General features: G+C 42.4%; 1 protein-coding gene across 2 annotated transcripts; it reads right to left on the reverse strand.

Moving 5' to 3' along the window:
- Positions 1-214: 214 nt before the first annotated feature.
- Positions 215-18,281, reverse strand: LOC310822673 (uncharacterized protein). 2 transcript variants are annotated; one of them, XM_083695111.1, is made up of 18 exons: positions 17,296-18,281; positions 17,076-17,147; positions 16,317-16,495; positions 16,102-16,144; positions 15,679-15,804; positions 15,456-15,560; positions 14,890-15,108; positions 14,460-14,597; positions 14,198-14,323; positions 13,787-13,921; positions 13,302-13,526; positions 12,822-12,959; positions 7,474-7,584; positions 7,261-7,328; positions 6,450-7,143; positions 4,309-6,138; positions 3,626-3,710; positions 215-2,173 (listed from the first exon to the last, which is right to left on the reverse strand). In XM_083695111.1, the coding sequence occupies exons 1-18, from the start codon at positions 17,791-17,793 to the stop codon at positions 1,557-1,559; spliced, it is 5,409 nt and encodes a 1,802-aa protein (XP_083551237.1). In that variant the 5' UTR covers positions 17,794-18,281; the 3' UTR covers positions 215-1,556. The 2 variants fall into 2 exon arrangements, with proteins under 2 accessions (XP_083551237.1, XP_083551238.1); XM_083695112.1 differs by lacking the exons at positions 215-2,173; positions 3,626-3,710 and adding an exon at positions 3,743-4,109.
- Between the last annotated feature and the right edge of the window lie 393 nt (positions 18,282-18,674).

Raw genomic sequence — 18,674 nt, forward strand, 5'->3', positions numbered from 1 at the left:
TCCTCACACCCCATTGGTCCTTTGAATCACTGCGTAGATTATTTTTTTTCTTCTTCTTCAATGGGGTTTTAAGGCAACCCAATGTAAAGGTCCTTTACCACCACCGACTGGGCGGGCGGGCATTTGAATGCATTTTGGGAAACTGTACCCTCAATTGTATGTAATTTAATTGATAAATAAATGTCTGTACATAACAAGTTATTCTTCAGTGGTGTTTTAATGGCAGCAAGCAATGGAAGCAATGCATCGTTGATATTCATCCCTGGCCACATCGTGACGCTTCCTTGTGTGTCCAGTCACGATTAAACCATGCATACAACATGATTGAGAAATGTATACAAACATCTTCACTGTTATCAGTTACAGGTCCCAGACTTAATTGCAACATGAGTGAAGGATTTATTCATAAGAAACATATTTTTTCGTGCATAAAAAGAGATCCCTTTATACAATTACAGTTCTGTGAGGGAGTAAACTGGATGGAAAGACTCTCTCTCTCTCACAGACTGACTTTGTAGTGTCCATTTCTCTTTTCTTCCACAGGGTGTCATCCGTTACATGAAAAAGTAAATCAACAACAAGGGGCCATCTACTGAAAATAATAATCAGTGAGGACATCTGGAAAACAATGATTGGCTTAAATAGTAGACATCTGCAATAGCGTACTCTCTGTTCACCAATCTTTGACAACACTTTAGGGATGCTTTACAGTAAAACACACACACACAAGTGCAACAAATGCATGTTCTCTCTCATCGTTACCTAGGTACCCTTTGTTCTTTCCTGCTGGATTCTCAAAACCTGTGGTTATCCTGGGAAAAGAGCCCGCAATCATCCTGCAGAGGAAGAAACACAGCTGCTTGGTAAGCCAGAGGCAACCTAACAACAGACACATTGGAGGACATAAACTAAAACGGAGAAGATAAAAACGACTAAAACATGACCGTGTAACCCTGTTTAAAAAAAAAAAAAAAAAAAAAAAAGTGGGCTTTAGTCCAAATTGTGCTTCCAGGCTAAATCACAAACTTGACTCAAATACATTACTTGCAATGCAAGCCAAAAGCACCTTAAAAAACTAATCACAGCATCTCTTTTTTAATGACAGAATGCTGAAGAATTTCAACAGGGGCATCACTGGAAAACTTTGCTTAGTTCTTTTGATAACCTTTGCAAACATTCACTCCACAATCTATAGCCACATTAATTACAAGGAGTATTACGGAGGACCTCAAACCTCAGGGGATTCCAGGGAGAATTAAATCCCAGGCACATAATGACAACTGTCTAGTTAATTTCCTCCCCCCAGCCAAACAAAATGCATACAATAAGCACAGAGCTGGCATTTTATCAATAGCTGGAACATGCTAATGGTATGCCAAAAGATGTATTACAGCATCAAATCAGAGTCGATACCTCTAACAGAATTTGTTATCTCCAATTATGTTATTGCTGTACATTCAAATCCACACTTGGGTCGGTATCCAATGCTCAGACACAGTAAGGAATTACAATGGGAAGATAAACAAAAACACAATACATTAAATCATGAACATCTTTTAACCCTGTTCAGGGGCCTTGTTTGCCTCCGTCTCCCACTTCTCCAGAAAGTCCTGCAAGTTCAAGTTGAAGGTATCAATGCCTTTACCAGACAGGTGAACCCCATCTGGCCTATAGAGCCCTGCATCTGTTCCACATTTAATGTTGTCATGGGTCAGAGCCGTGCCACCCAGCTCAGCGATGATGCTGTGAACTCTTCGGTTGATGGCGGCTCTAAACTGGTCCACTGCTGCCATGTCGTCAGAGTGCCTCCAGGACCTCCGCGGCAAGATGTCTGACCAGACCAACAGGCATTGAGGGAAGATGCTCCGCATGGAGCTCAGGTCTTTCTTCACAGACGCCAGGAGGGACTCGGGGCTGTCTGTGCTGAGGTCATTCCCGCCCAGGTGCATGACGACCACGTCTGGATTGGGCCACTTGACCTTGAGCTGGAGAAGCTGGGGAAGGAGCTGAGCCCACGTCATACCCTGGGTGCCCTTCCACCACACCACCACACTGCTGGGGTCCATGCCCAGCTGCATACCCACCTCAGGTGACTTGGCCCTCATCTCTGCCCAATAAATAAGCGAGTGGCCACAGATCCATATGTTCTTAGGCTCACCGCTTATAACTTTGCCTGTAAAAATTCAACAACAAAGGGGACATGTATTTGTTAGCCTAGAGGGTTGACGTTACTGCTGGGATTTGCCTGGTCAATCTCGTGGCTCTGCAGGTTGCTGGTCCGCTGTTTGTCCTCCATCTGTTGCTTAGTACTGTACTATGATGGAGCAGACAAAAAAATTATCTTCTCCTGAAACTAACCTAGTGCTACAACAAATATTCAAATGCATTGATTGATGTGTCAATCAACTGATACCCTACGGACTAATGCAGGAATGAGACCATGTATTATCTACCTTGAATTTGGTCTCAAAATAAACAATTGTTAAATGAAACTATTCAAATGCGTCAAGTGAAGCATTTGATACAACAGATACCCTATGCTCTAATGCAATAATGAGACCAAAAGTACCATCTAGCTTGACCATGGTCATCTAGTGCTACTACACACCTTTGTATTCAGGCCCTAGTTAGTAGTATCACATTAATGGCAGTTAAAATGATACTCCCCATATTTGAGATGAAAACTAAAATATTAACATAAAACCTCATTCTGGTAGATTTATTTTCCTCAGCTACAGAGATTTGAACCTCACTCTTGGATTTCCTTACATGTACATAAGATGAGACGTTATCTGAAAGCCCTATCTATCTCAAAGCTCACTTGAGCAATGTCCCTGTGCTTCACAGAAAAAACACACATGCAATACAATAGTTGAAAACCTTTGATGCAAATTCTATTAAAGTACTTACCGAGCAGGGGGGATAAATTGACATGTTAAAGATAGCTTACATCAAATTTAAATCTTCTATCCAGAGTAAAGGTACTGAATCTGTCATTCGCTTGTCTAAGCAAAATGGTCACCAGACTAAAGACCTGTGTCTAAATACTGTATTGCAGGTACAGTGGGCAATAAATAGCTTCTTGGTAAAAACAAACCTGGAACCCTTTCCTTTATACATCAAAACAAGCAAAAAGAGGGTACATTGTCACGGTGCTAAGCCTTATAGAGCAAATAAATAGTCACAGATTTTATTATACCATAAGCAGTCAGTCTTTATCTTCCGCAAAACCTCCTTTCTTGATAGTTTATTAGCAAAGCACAGTAATCTATTTTGAACGACTATGAGGCAGACATAAAAACAACTTGAATATTCCATGTAGGAAAACTTAATGGCTTAAGGTAAGAGGTTTACCAAAGCCTGATAAACTGTGGCTGGAAAAAGCAATTAAAATAACTAGGCCTAAACTTCACCTCAAATCTATCTGTGTAACTAACTAACTAACTGGCTTTGGCTCACTTCATACTGTACTTTTATTTGTTTTTGGTGCCCATTACCAATGACTTGAATCTGGCTAGCTATACTCTTGACTGGTTTTAGAATCACTTGATTCTATCCCTGGCTACAATTTGTGGCCATGTATACGGAGACCTACACTTCATGGCCCGATCAAGTGTTTTGATACCTGGTGTGTTTTTTTTATCCCGACTCCTGAAATCCTTCATCCGCTGCTCATTCTTGTCTCGCATCCGTTGGTTAAACTGCTCCAGCTACAAAACAGTGACAAAGGGAGATATGCTGACCAGACAACACAGAGACACTCGGAGGTCTGACCAGATAAAACCTGTTAAAAACATAAAGATTTGGTGCAGGCAGTGTAACTCACCAGCTGCCATTTGCCACTTTCTCCCCGGCTGTCCCTCACTCTCTCATATTCATTCTTTTACATGACATTGTTAAACATGGCAAGCCTAATCAACTCGATTTGCCAAATATAGGCCACAGTGACATATTCTCTAATTTGTGCAAGGAGGTAACTAGCTAGCTAGCTAGCTGACCAACTTCAAAAAGTTGGCTTTTGCAGATCTGCACCGATCTCAACAACCACCTCTCAGGAATCCGTTTGATGGAAATCCGTCAATGACGGAAAACTTGAACCAATGTATCACCTATCAAATGGTGAAATTGATAGAAATTTCAAATGGTGAAACTTGATACAACATTGAGATTGAGCAATAAACTACGAGAACTTTCAACAGGTATTTTCCTTTCTTCTGTATGTCATATTATCATGACAAAGACAATCGACAAATTGTCCATTTCAACAAATTGTCCATTTGCACATTAAATTAAAAAAAGATCACATACCCTTTTCTTCTGTTTAGCTTTGATATCATCCTCTGCTCCTGTGGAAGCTTGTTGATTCTTTGATGAATTGGAAGAGGCCTGGGGCTGTGCTGCTTCGGAGTTTGGTAGATTAAATTGTACAACTTTAGCATGTTTAGGCGCAGCTTTCTTAACAGCCTCGGTTGTTTCAATCACCTTAAGGCATCTCGACGTGCCAGTGTTTAATGCATCACTTGCAGGATTTGATAGCTTCACTTGGGTCAAGTTACTGACTTGTTGTGGGACCTGGGACTGTGTAGACTGCACTATGGGGGCACCAGTTAAAGGATGTAAAGAATAGGGAGAGGTGGAGGGGATGCCACCGGAAGACTGTCCATAATATGGGGAAGTTAGAGGCACATGGGGTGTGGGGGGCATGCCAGGAGGGTGACCCATGGGTAAGGCATAGGGAGGATATCCGGCTGGAGGGTACACCCCAAGAGCCTGGCGGCCTAAGGAGGGGATAGCAGAACTGGACGGCACAGGATACTGCGAGCTAGCTCCCTGAGGCCATCCAGACATAGCATACTGTGTGGAAGGATAAGAGGTACCAGGCAGTTCCTGTGAGTAGGTGGTGGTCGGGGTGGTGGGACTGGTCTGCATAGGTGTGTTCCTCACCGTCCTGGTGAGACTCTGCATCTCCCTAGCCCTCTCCAGAGCCTCCTCCTCTTCCCGGTCAAGAAACCCTTCATATTCTGAGACTTCTTGGTGGCTCACATGCACCTCCCGTTGGGAACACTTGACAGGGGAGATGGACTGGTGGCGCTCAGAATCAGAGGAGTGTGTACGGCTCCGTTGCCGATCCACCCTCCTTGATGACTGCCCCCTCTCTCTGTCTGAGTACTCTGATGGAGATTTTTCATTCTTCTTTCCATAGAGCCTCTCCCGAGTCCTGTCGGCCAGCTTGGTGACCTCTGCTGTGTTCAGATTCAGGCCAATGGTCCGCAGCAGGCTCTGAATCTTGTCAAAGTGTTCCCTCTTGTTCTCACTGTCCTCCCTGGTCCCCTCCACTGAGGTTTGAACTGGGCTTGATCTCTTATCTTCCCCATCACGCCTGTATCTGTCTGCCAACGCAGAGCTGTCAAAGTGCTCCTTCTCCGTTGTAGAGGTTTTCTCCCCATAGAGGAACTGCTCCTCCTCATCTACACTTGTCTCTCTCTGAAATTCTCTATGGCAGTGCTGCCCATCACCCGTCAATCCGAAGATTTGGGAAAAACCACTTCCGTCTTGGACGGCTCTCTCGTGAGGCAGCAGGTCGTCCTGATTGTAGTCATTTCTGTAGTCTTCATAAATGTCTGTGGTCTTCACGCTCTCCCTAACAAAGTCCCTGCATGTGGGCTCCACCTCTTTAGCCCTGTAGAGTTCCCTATAATGGTCTTCCCCAGTGTGCGACTCATGATAAAACTGGGGAGATTCAGGAGTCTTCTCCTTAATGACAGCCATCTCATCTCTAGCCTCATTGACCACAGTGGACAGCAGACCAGCATCCACCCCTTTATTGAGGATGTTGAGGAAACGGTTGAGCTGAGTGGACAAGTTGCTCCTATCCTCTGGAAGCATCTTTTGGCTGGGAGACGGTGGATATGGTGAGTGCAGATCAACAGGAGTTTGGCCAGCTGGAGACAACTGGTCGAGTTGGGAGGAGTGGTGCACAAAAGACTGTTGATAGGGAAGTTCATAATACGACCTTTGACCTGATGGCTGAGCAGAGGGAGATTTATAGGGGGTTTGGATGTCAGGAGTGTCGAAAGATTGAATATGGTGGAGAGTGGGCGGGTTATAACGGCATTGTTCTGTTTCAGTGGATTCCACCTGCAGACAGGACACAATAAATAATTTTAGATATTTTACATTTTGTACATCTGAGACTTTGGACTCATGGAATTATGCAATAGAATCAACATAATACTTTCACTGTAGTAATATTTGATTGATTGAAGCATGAGTAATATACAAGTACCATCTTGCAATTATGTATAACAGTGAATAAAGGACCAATAACACAACCACCAACCAACCTCAATACAACCAATGATAGAGTGTACCAAAGAACAATATTGAAAACTTAGTATTTTCACAAAAAAATAGTCTTTTCTGTAGTGGATAAATTCATGAGAAAATACCTTTATTGGGAAAAGCAGCCCTGTGATGCCATCTGTGCGTTTCTTCAGAATGGACTTGACTGGCACTGTCTTGTAGTCAGTGGTTGGTTTAAGGTCTGCTAGCGCGATCCTTCCGTGATCATAGTCAAAGCAAGTCTTCTCCACTTCTCTCTTCACTTCTGCCACCTTAGGCTCCATGGCAGCGATGGCTCTCTTGCGGGCTATCAACTCATTGAGCTGTTCTAGCTCCCTCTTCTTCCTGGCTAGCTCCTCATCCACCACATCATCATGCATGTGTACATCTGGAGGTACCATACCAGTGTTTGCACCGGGCTTGGACTCCTTCCTCCTCTGACTGCTGCCTTCTCGTTCCCTGCTGCTGCTTCGTTTCTTGCTCCCACGGCGGGGCCGCTCTCTGCTCCTGCTGCGACTGCGGCTGCGTCTGTATGACCTCTCCCTGCTGCTACTGCGCCTGGATCTGCTGTGGCCACTGCCCCTCTCCTGCCTGCGCTCCCTGCTGGTGCTCCGTGGCCTTCTGAGGATGACGCGGCCGAACCTGTCCCGGCTGGGACTCCTGCTACGAGTTCTGCTGCGGCCATATCTGCGCCGGTTGCTGTCGTACCCGGTGCTCACTTTGTTGTCCAATCCAGATCTCAGAGTTTTCACAACCGCTTTCAGCTTGTCCGACTCAGCCGAAGGTTTTGGGTTGTCCTTGCTGGAAAAAGGGGGAAATGCTTTACTGTGCATGTGTTGTTTAGATTTTACATTGCATGCCAACTTCATGTTGGGACCAATACCACCTTTAAAAGCTTTTATTATCAATCAAACTCACACAGGACCACCATCTTTGTTTTCTGCTTTGTCTTTTGGGTCTCTCAGCAGTTTGATGGTCATTTTCTTCTGTGGAAAGGAAATACACTGTTGAACACACAGTATTATATATGTGTATTATTATGATATAATATTACATAGACAGTTAAGTTAATATCCCTTTAATATAACACTTATTGTCCAAACACAAACATCATTGACCAAAGTGTCATACCTTTTCTTTGTTTCCCGGCCCATGGGCCCCTAGCTTGGGCACAGGGGTGAAGACCGTCTTGGTGAGCCGTTTAATCCTAATCGCTTGGTTCCCCCCTTCAGCTGTTTCATGCTTGGGAAAGATACGAAATAGTTAACCTTTTTTCACCTCTTTTGAAATTTGCATCGTTTTAAGGGGTCACTCCCCTTTGACAAAACTACAGGTGCATGTAGGAGACGCGTATGATGTGGCAAAATGGTCAGATTGGATGACCCGGAAATGTGACGCGTAGTTGCTAGATAAAAGGTGTTATCACAAAAAGAGAGTTCATGATGATGTTAAATCAACAGCAATACGCATTAAATGCACTTCTCAATCAGATCAAATAGAACAATATTGAATAAGATAAATAGATCTAAGAAATTTGAGGGCATACAACCATTCACATTCACAAAAGGGATTCTCTGAGGTACTCTTATGACTGTTAACAAAGAGGAAATTGTAAATATTTTGAAAATGTTTATTTGGAAAAAGAATAAACACATTAAATAAATAAACAATAAATACATTTTTATAGTGTTAACAATAAACATGGACATTTTAATAGCCCTGAAAAAGTCAAACCATTAAGTATAATGTCAATATGAAGTCTAAATGATGCTGACCTCATTCTATTACTGTAAAATAGGTGATGAAAGATTCAAGGCATATTTAAGGAGAAGTTGCTTTTGTTTGCCCATTTCAAAAGATGGAAATTGAAATTGTTTTACCAAGCCTGGTTTTTGTATAAAGTCATAGACAGAGCTATGAAGGAGGGGCGAACAGTCAAAGCCATGCATTGTCTATTTTCAAAGATATGTGTTTACAAACAATTCAGTGAAACAGCTCCAATAGATCCAATATCTTAGTCAATTTGAATACACAGTTTGGTAACCACCTATATGAATTGAAATAACCCTTAATGCAGATCAAATCACAGATTGTACTTTTAATTACAATTTTCAGGAATATGAGTAATACAAAATAACCTTTTGTGGTACATTGCATTCATACTGATTACCGCCAGGAGGCAGCATCATTACATCATTACATTCAAATGAGATGTGCTAGAAGAAGCAGAAGGTGCGGTGTCGTTGACTACCGTGCTATACGAAAGCAACCATCCTGTTACCTGCCTCGCGTCCCGTTATTTACAATACACAACACCTTTCTAGTGTACCTACAACAGATAAAAGTTACGTTTTCATATCGGATCAAAGATATCAGATCAAAGACAATATAACTATTAGAATGCAGAGCCAGGCCCTATTATAGGTTCATTTCTCTTATTGTTTGAGGAAGACTTCAACATTTGCATTAATAACATCACTCTAAGAAATGAGGGAGGTATGATTCTGTGAATCGTCACAACCATTGAGCATAGGCAAATTAATAGACAGTTTACCATTTGTGCCTCGTTGACAATGATAATATTTGCTTACTTGGCCTCCAGCACTCCTTCAGAGTGTTGACCAGCGGCCTGGTCTTGTTCAACAAAGTAAACACATTTAGAGAAATATAAGTGGATATTAGTCACCAATTCAAATTTGTAGCCAGCTGTAATACGGGTGTTTTCCTGACATTACCCTCATTCCCAGACACTTCCACCCAAACACTCTGGTGTGGTGGACCAAAGCATCAAACTTGGCCACTCGTTTACAATAACAAGGACAGGGAGAATCTGCCAGTCCTAAACCATACAAAAAGAGTGAAATTCAAGAGTTTGTCTAAACTAGACTACTGTACCATTTCATCAACGTTTACAAAAAAAATATTATTAATACTTCATCCTAACCCTTTCAGGAGGATTATGGGCATATTTTAAAACTGAAGTGTGAAAAGAGTATGAGAACTGCCAAGTAGCCTAGGACAAATAGTTGATAATATCATTGTATCCCAAACAACTTACTAAATGGAAAGTAAGATGTTTTTTTTAATTGAAATGGAATGTTGTACTCAAACAAAAAGTTGATGTGCTTTCAAGACACATTGAAATAACAGGTTAACCTTTATTCCTAATAAATACGATAGAATCGCCACTGGTATGTAAAGTCCTCATACATGGCATTGAGACAGACAATGCTGTACAACCACTGATGAGGTGCATCTGTGTTGTGGTAGATTCCTGACGAGCGCAGGATCACCATAAGAAAATGAGGGGGATAGAGCAGAGACCACCATACAATACAAAGCCATACGAGTAAAGGTCCATTTTAAATTATTGATATATTGTGATATTGACATGTAAACTAGGTAAAACAAGTCCTGCAATGTTGTTGTTTTTTTAGCTACGTTCAATGAGTTAAGATACACGTGGCAAATTTGCAATCTAGCTAGTTAGCAAGCTGTATTGACATCTGTCTTGCTTGGTACTGGTGCTGGCATCTCTCAAAGATGCCACGTGGGAATGGCCTGCACTAAGGTATTTTGTAGTTGATGAATTGGTCGTTAATTTGCTAATATTGATGATTCCTTTTCACTTGTTCACCTTGCATGATGAACATGTCATGTTAATATAGCTGCATTCTGAGGCTAGATGTTTGTTCACCTTGCATGATGAACATGTCATGTTAATATAGCTGCATTCTGAGGCTAGATGTTTGTTCACCTTGCATGATGAACATGTCATGTTAATATAGCTGCATTCTGAGGCTAGATGTTTGTTCACCTTGCATGATGAACATGTCATGTTAATATAGCTGCATTCTGAGGCTAGATGTTTGCTAGATGGTTAGATGCGTGTTGTAAATCACCTTCAGTGAAGAATATTCATGCCTTTGTTGATTCTCGCCCTCAGGGCTTTGTGACAGTAGTGCAGCCATGTAATGCTGTGTCGACTGCAAGTTCTCACATCCAAATCAAGACGGACTCCTGAAACATTATAGACTGAGGTACTGGCAACACTTGAATAACAGCCCATTACACTGCCTTCATCTAGACTGTGTGTGCATATTCAGGACTACAAGTGGTTGAAAACTCATCTCAACAGGGCCCATTCACAATCAGAGAAAGCAGTTGAGCGGTATGTGATGAGTGTAACATTTATGCAACATTCAAGTCTCACAGAAATAGGAAACATAAGGCTAAATCTTAAAGACATTTTCAAATAGTATTGACTGCAAATTGTGGAGAGTTTGAGGAAGTCAATTTGAGTCCTGTGGAATGTGACGTAAATACACCGTCACAGATGTCTGTGATTGTGAAGTAGAGACAGAAGATGCTCCAGTTGAGAGAGGATTGGGATACATTATCGGAACACAAGCTTGCTGTGTATGCAGATAGTCTTCCATATAAAAAAAATGCCACAAAAGATTATTGTGAGGTGGGGGACGACTATATATATCAGAACTCAGAACTATATATGATGTCTATGTTACCACAGATATCAGCAAGCACCGAATGTGCGTGACAGTGAGAGGTCTTCCTTTTACCTACGGGAGTACCCTGCCGTAGTGAAGACCTGCCTGGTAAGTGCCTTTAAACCTAAAGTGTAAAACCACTCTTTACTTTGCTTGTCATTGATTTGTCAATGTGTCAATCAACATATCCCAGAACTCTATTTTGTCTAATTCCAGAGAACTGATGCAATGGAGACCCATACCAGAGGGGTGAAGATGGCTATTGTCGAGGTTGTCGAGGACGCAACAGACCAATGGTGGATGTGGCGGTTGTGCTGGAGGAAGCGGTTGTTCTTGAAGGTATTGAAGACTTCCCTACTGCATTCAGACTGCTCTTTGGCCTGATATACGTTTTCAACATAGAATATCCCAAGGAGTGGAAGTACACTTTCGAAGCTATACAAAAACTCTTCTTGCATCTCAAGGAGGAGGAATGCTCAGCTCGAATTCAGTCACTGAAAAACAGACTGGTACAGGCATAGACTTCATCTAATGGAAATGCTTAAAGCAACACTTTACTTTCGAATGTAATTCGAAGTTCTTGTTTAAAGGGATAGATTCTTAGAGCAAAGATCTAAGTGTTTACCTGTGGTTCAGCCCCATGTGAGTTAAGAAACTTAAGGCTAATGAACAACTCCACATGTTTAGTAGTGGTGGGTAGACTGTATTCTGAAAGCATGCCGAGTGTCAGAACTCAAATTAGAATGGTCTATCAAGAACCAGTCATCAATCAAGTTAAGTGAGGAGCGACATATCAACATATCAAAATGGGTAAAAAGTAAACTATACAATCTAATCAGTGAACTTGAAGAAACACAACGCAACCCCTTCGACTTCAATCTGTGCCGTAGCAGCAAAAGCTTAGATATTTTCCCCTATGTTGCTAAAAGCTCATGGCAGGATGTAGTCCTGCTGTCTGCCCCCACTAGGTCAGGTCAGTGGCCAAATTATTAGATAACAGTTGACCTTGCTTTTCCCCCTATAGGGGAAAAGCAAGAGAGCATGTGGAATAGAGTTGTGTCTACGTCTGTGGGAAATCTGACCCTCATATCCCCTGTTGTACAATTCTCTTAACAGAGGTCATTTCCTGAATTCAACCTGTTATGACACTGCATGCTATATATTGTTCATCTGACCCTTCCACCATTTCACCAGTAGATGACACTGCGTCATGGGTTTGGCGTGAGCCAAGCTCATCATTGTATGCATGCGTGTTGTAAATCATGTTCAGTGAAGAATATTCACATGGAGAACTTTGTCTGATTAAAACTGTTGGCTTTCTGACAGCAATCAAACGTACCAAGCTTTAAGGTACCTCTTATTGAACTTCCATTCATACTATTTCTTACAATTTGTTGTGACCAACAATGTTTTAAAATGTATGTAACAGAAGGTTTAAACGTATAACACAGTCATGTCCCTTAGGGCGGTGCTCAGGGGAAACTGATAATGGCTGTGTAATGTGTTATTAAGTAGAGCCGTGTGTGTCAGAAGCCATGTTTTGAGAACATAAGGTGGGGAATGTCCGTGAATTAGTTATCTGTCCTCTCCACTCACACTTTTCAGAAGGTCTTTTCAGTATATAACAAATGAATGTTCAAGTTTTCTCCAGAGAGTCTTTGGGAGCTATGCCTCCCAGTAAACAACTATTTTCACCTGGGGTATGTTGTTGCTCTCTCCTTGCAAGTTTTTCTTTCTGTTGATCATTGCTGTTGTATTTGATTCTTACTTGAACATTAATTGAGTATTGAATGAACAATAATAAATTATTCATTTGATTTATCCCAATTAATGTAACATGAAGTTATAGGTTCATAAAGGTGGAGAGGACAGGCCAGAAATATTAGGTGTGTCTAAATAGCCAAATGTAAATGCATGTATACTTTGCGCTCCATAATCTCTAAATCACTGTGACAGCCAGGGGAGACTCACCGGAATGACACTGAACTCCACTTTCTCTGAGAGGTCCAGCTTCTTCTCCTCCATCACCTCACACAGACGGAAGAAAAGCTGAGGGTTCTGCTGGCACTTAATGAAGCCGGACAGCACCCCGACATCCACCACAACACCCTGTTAGAGGAAAACACAATCACGCATAGTATATAAATCTTGAGAGGCAATTTAGCTAAGTAATGAATCCCACTGTCTTCTTGAGTGTTTTTGAAAAAAGAAATGCAGTTACATTATAATGGTTCAGCCTATTTTCATGATTAGGTGAAAATGCATCGTACCCTGCGATACCCTTACGGCTGAGATGCTTTCACTACTGGCCTATGTGGACACCTGGGGGGAAGACGCATTTTTTTTCTCTTTTTTTACTAAACATGAAAATAGGCTGAACCACCCCTTTTAGCTAGCCTCAGCCCTCTAAACTGCACTATGTAACCCATATTCAAAAGATTCCCAACATACTGTTCTGCGTTGCTCAGTGGACTCCTCAAATGTGTCTGGAAGAATCTCCACGTTGACGGCACGCTCTGCCTTGGTCTCGTTGTGGGTAGAGATGTTAAACGTAACCTTGTCACCGTCTAGCATGGTGGCTTCGGTCAGAATATCAACTGCCCCAAAGGTTTGCTGCTTCTGTACGCCAGCCACCGTCATCACCAAACGTCCCTGCTCTGGCTCCTGACTCTGAACCTGCAAAGAGTGGAAGAGTTTCTTCAAATCCATCTGCTGTATATCTGCTACAAGACTTCCCCACTCAGTGGCCTGAATGCACAACAATGTTTGTCTCTTGACTCACAATTTAGGTTTACTATGATTAGTAATGTAGCAGGGAAATCAAGACCCCCCAAACAGAATGAGATGCAGGAGTTGAATAAATCATATACTGTAGCATGCCGCATTACTAGGCTAGGCATTCATGCACTTTAGCCATCATAAGCGCCATCCCTTACCTGCTTCTTGTGAGGTACCTTGAGAATAGCTTTGAGGACCGTTCCCTCATACTTTTCATAGCTAATGTCCTCGGAGACCAATATCTTTTGGAGCACCTCTGGGATCACTGGCACCTCTGATGTCACCGGCTTCCACTGCAGAAAACAGTCAGCCAGAGGATACATTAAATTAGGTTGTGACTGGACAAGTCACACATGAAATGCTCAGAGTAATCTGTGAAACAGTTCAGAGGTTGAAAACTACCTTGCAAGGACCACTTGCAAGGATCCACAAGGGAGACAACACATAAAACAACCTCCTCAACCAAGTTGACATGCCTTTTACAAAACCCTTCACTCCCACCTTGAACTGTGTCATGAATACGTAACAGTTTCTTCAGCTATCTGAGGCTGCAGTGAAATGAGTCCAACCTTGTCTTTGCCGGCAGTGGAATCCTCTTTTTTCACCTCTTCCAACAGGCTTTGGTTCTCAGGCGCAAACACCACAGAGCCCTCTTCAACCTTCTTTAATCTGACAGCCCTCTCCTTCCCTTTCACCTAGACAATAAAACAATGACAGAACATCATGTCCAAATAGCTAGTAAATCACAGATATCCTACCTAAACCCCATCAAAACCTGCACACCTGGCATCAACAAACAGAAGCTACAGGGCAGGAGGAGGAGGGACTCACTGTGGTGACTGTGAACTCCACCTCATCCATGACGCTCAGCTCGGTTTCACTCATGTTCTCTGTAGTGTCAAAGGGCAGGTTGTCGTGACTCACTGCCATGATGCTACCAGAGCCATCCTTTACGCTCATTACCACACCCTGCAATTTAGGAGCACGTCAAAAGTTATGAGCAGCTTTACATCAGGGGTAGCCAACTCTGGTCATGGAGAGTTGAAGGTGGTGTTCAGGCTTTTGTTCAAGCCAAGCTCTAACACCGCTGATTCAAAAAATGTTGGTCTAAATCAAGGACAATGGTTACATTTTACTTTAATCCGATGTGTAAGCCTGCATACGCTGTGGTTCTCCAGAAATGGCGTTAGCTATCCCTGAAATACACAACAGTCAGTCAGTTTCTTAAACTGAAGATGAGAGAATAAAAGGCATGCCTGACCTTCTCCCGCTTCTCTCCAGTGATCTTGAAAGTCTCAGGTGTCTTTGGCATAATATTGGTAGCTCTCCTGTTGGTGGTGACTATATCAGTTAAGAGGTTGAGCAGCACATGGTCCCCTGGCATCAGAGTGATGGTGCAGTCTCGTTTTTCGAATATCAGCTCTGTTCGCTGGCCGTTAATGTTGGCTTCAACTTGACCAGGTTTCATCTTCTCGCCAAGCTATGCCAGGATACAAACAGTTAGTTAAGTGTTACTGGGAAACTGGTCATTAGGGAGCACCTAGCCTTGGTCATCGTGACATGTCAGGAAAACCACACGATCATTGTAAACAGACATCAGGCTGCAAGCTTGTGGCAGTAACGGGAAGACAATTCTGAATACAGAATCAAATAGATACTGTCATACATACTATAGGCCTAATAGATGACAACAAACCAATTGGTGTGTAACACACTTTGATAACTCTTTCCTTACAGGAGTGTACAAATTCACACAACCATGGAAGTGAAACAACATGAAGAACATTTTATATCAAGGACAGGCACTGATTATTTTTGTTTACTCACCACCGGATCAGTGATAACTTTGCTGACTAGTCCTTCATGAATTTCTGGGTCAATGTTCTCAGTTCCGCCTGGAGGTACTTTCACATCGGTGGCAATCTCTGATGACTGTTTACACGACATGGGGGTAAAAAAACAAGTAAACATAAATGCAATGAAAATCTGTGGACCTTAATTCATCAAGTGCCCAGATTTAAATTTGTCAGAGACTGTGCAAATGACCCACCATCTCTTTACAGGCTGTAAAGTGAACCCTGACCCCAGCTTTCATGGACTTGGGGTTTCCAAAAAAAACCTCAAAGCTGAAAGTAAATTTCTTCAGGTCCTCTCTTTCAATAAAGCCATAATTTGTCTGTAGAATAGAGAGGATGCAACATTAACATCCACTCAACATAGTAACTTAGCATATAAACATTTAAATAAATGTTTAGGGATCAAGAATAGCTTCCTGACATTTCTTGTCTGTAGAATAGAGAGGATGCAACATTAACATCCACTCAACATAGTAACTTAGCATATAAACATTTAAATAAATGTTTAGGGATCAAGAATAGCTTCCTGACATTTCAATAGTATGGTTCGAGTAAGCATGGCCCCCCAAGAGTTGTTAGTTTTAAAGATTCTGTCCTACTGTAGCTTTCATACTTACTCCAATGAATGAGATGATTCCTGTGGATCTTCCAGGTGGAGGCCTATAGAAGTCATACAGAAGAAAGAATGATAGAGTAGATCACAAAAATAACTGCCTGAACAACTGCATGACCTAGCCTGTGGAAGTCAGTCTAAAGGCTAAGATCCACTGAATGTTTCAGACGTATCTGTGGTGCAACGCTAATCTCACTGTGAAGCCAAAAGGTAATTTACTTGTCAAAATGTCTTTTCCCAAGTAGGCCTAGTTGTTTGAGCTTCTTTGTGCTGCTGGTCTTCAAACTTTTACTTTGGCTTGTCTTGGGCTTGTCAGGCACCTTTGGGGCGCCGATTAAATCTGTTATCTCACTCTGAGCAGGGGCTGTTTGGGATGCTCCCATAATCAGGGATGTGATCTGAAACACATTGATCAAGAAAATGTGTATTTAGTTCAGTAGCACAGGTCCAAAAAATCTTGATTAATCTGGAAAAATCGTATCCCTTCTTGATAGACAAAAATACAAAAGGTAAGATGTTCCGGTGGATAGATTGCAAGCACATCAATTCAATTGAGATATTGTCACCAGATGACAGAATCGGCTTTGGACTCACCCTAGTTGCAACTCCAACTCTACCAGAGGCTTCTCTCTTGAGTTGGAAAAATAAACATAGACTAAAACCATAAAAGACATGGCAGCTTTACATTGCTGAATAAAAGCCTGATTCAAGATATCCTACTTGTTTGTTGTGTTCCTTCTTACAGAACGTTTAAATTAAGTCAAAATACTCACTAGAAGTTATGTTTTAACAGTTTTTCCTGTGGCGTTGGTGTATTCCGTGGGCCCACTCTTGCTAAGCACACCCTACACAATATCCTACAAACAAATAGTGAGTAATATCCTACAATATGTGCAGCCAAGTGTTTTTTGGTCTATGTATATTTTTGCAATTCGAGAGAGAAGCCTCTTGTAGGGTCACAATTGCAACTAGACTCACCCATGCCGGCTGCTCAGGGGTTATGTTGAGGCTCACATCTTGGTTTGGTGGCGGGTACGGATATGGGTTGGCCTAAAGAACACAGTCATATGATATTTAGAATACTTTTAGTCATGAGTAGTCGTCAATAGAGTTACTGAGAAGATCGTACATTTGGTGGCATTCAATGGTTTATAGGCTCTGATGTGCAAACAGGTTGTAGTTGGCAAGCTAACGTTACCTCGCTTTGCCATGGAGGAGCCATCGGGGGAGGATAAGCTAGAGCCGGGGGGTAACCACTGTCCATCAGAGGGGGATAAACACTACCAATCGGAGATGGATAACCACTACCAATAGGAGGTGGGTAACCACTACCCATCGGAGGAGGGTAACCGCTGCCCATGGGACCATAGTCACTCCCATAGCCTGGCGGTTGCATGGGTCCGTGCCCCATCGGATCAAAGTTTCCGTGCGGACCTGGAGGTCCGAACCCTGGATGATCATAACCGAATCCTCTACCATTCATAGGACCATCATACCCCGGCATGGGATGACCCATCATAGGCCCTTCCATGAAGTGAGGATGTGGACCTGGCGGCCCACCGTGGAATCCGTCCGGAGGGAAAGGAGGTCCACCCCAGCCTCCATCTGGCGGGGGAGGACCTGGGCCCATCTCAAATGGAGGTCCATTGACCTGGGGAGGAAATTTGGCAGCCCGCTTCCGATCACCTCGTGCCATTTCAAAAATGTTAACGCGATGGCGAGTTAAGTTGGCTAGGCAGCTAAGCTAGCTAGCTAGCTTCCTTAGTACTTGTTTAGGACGTGTGAGTCCAATGTTGAAACTATTATATCACAAAACATAGCACATGTTTGAACTATTATGTATAGTTTTGGAAGACTACATGTATTTTAGCTACCATATTTTTTCGAATTACTACTGAGCCAGTGTCTCTTGCATTTTTGCACAGACACAGAGGATGTTGTTGTAGACGCGTATGACGCATTTCCGCGAACAGCTGTTTTACCTTGATGAAATTAACACCGATTGCTTCTTTATGGGAAATATGTATATATTAATTTGATTTCATTGAGACCACTACTACTACGGTATCAAGTGATATAGACTACCAAAGGCGTCATGCAAATACTCCAACATTATGTATTTTGTAGCGATTATTTATTAGGACTCACATTTGACTGGGACTGCTTTTCTACTGTACATGGAACATAGTCGATAAGTACAAGGACAGCATGAATGTGTGTGTGCATAAATGGTGTGTCACTGTGTTTAATGTGATGATGTGTATTAATGTACAGTCACCGAACACTTTATTAGGAACACCTGTACACCTTCTCATGGTGGAGGTGGTGTAACGGTGTGGGGAATGTTTTATTGGCACACTTTGGGCCCGTTAATACCAATCAATCATCGCTTGAATGCCACAGCCTATTTGAGTATTGTTGCTGACCATGTGCATCCCTTCATGGCCACAATTTACCCATCTTCTCATGGCTACTTCCAGCATGATAATGCACCATGTCACAAAGCAAAAGTCGTAGAGTCCAATAAAAGTCCAATAGAACACCTTTGGCATGTGGTAAAATGAGAGATTTACAGCT

The sequence above is a fragment of the Argentina silus genome, assembly GCF_951799395.1.
Source record: "Argentina silus genome assembly, chromosome: X".
Lineage (NCBI taxonomy): Eukaryota > Metazoa > Chordata > Actinopteri > Argentiniformes > Argentinidae > Argentina > Argentina silus.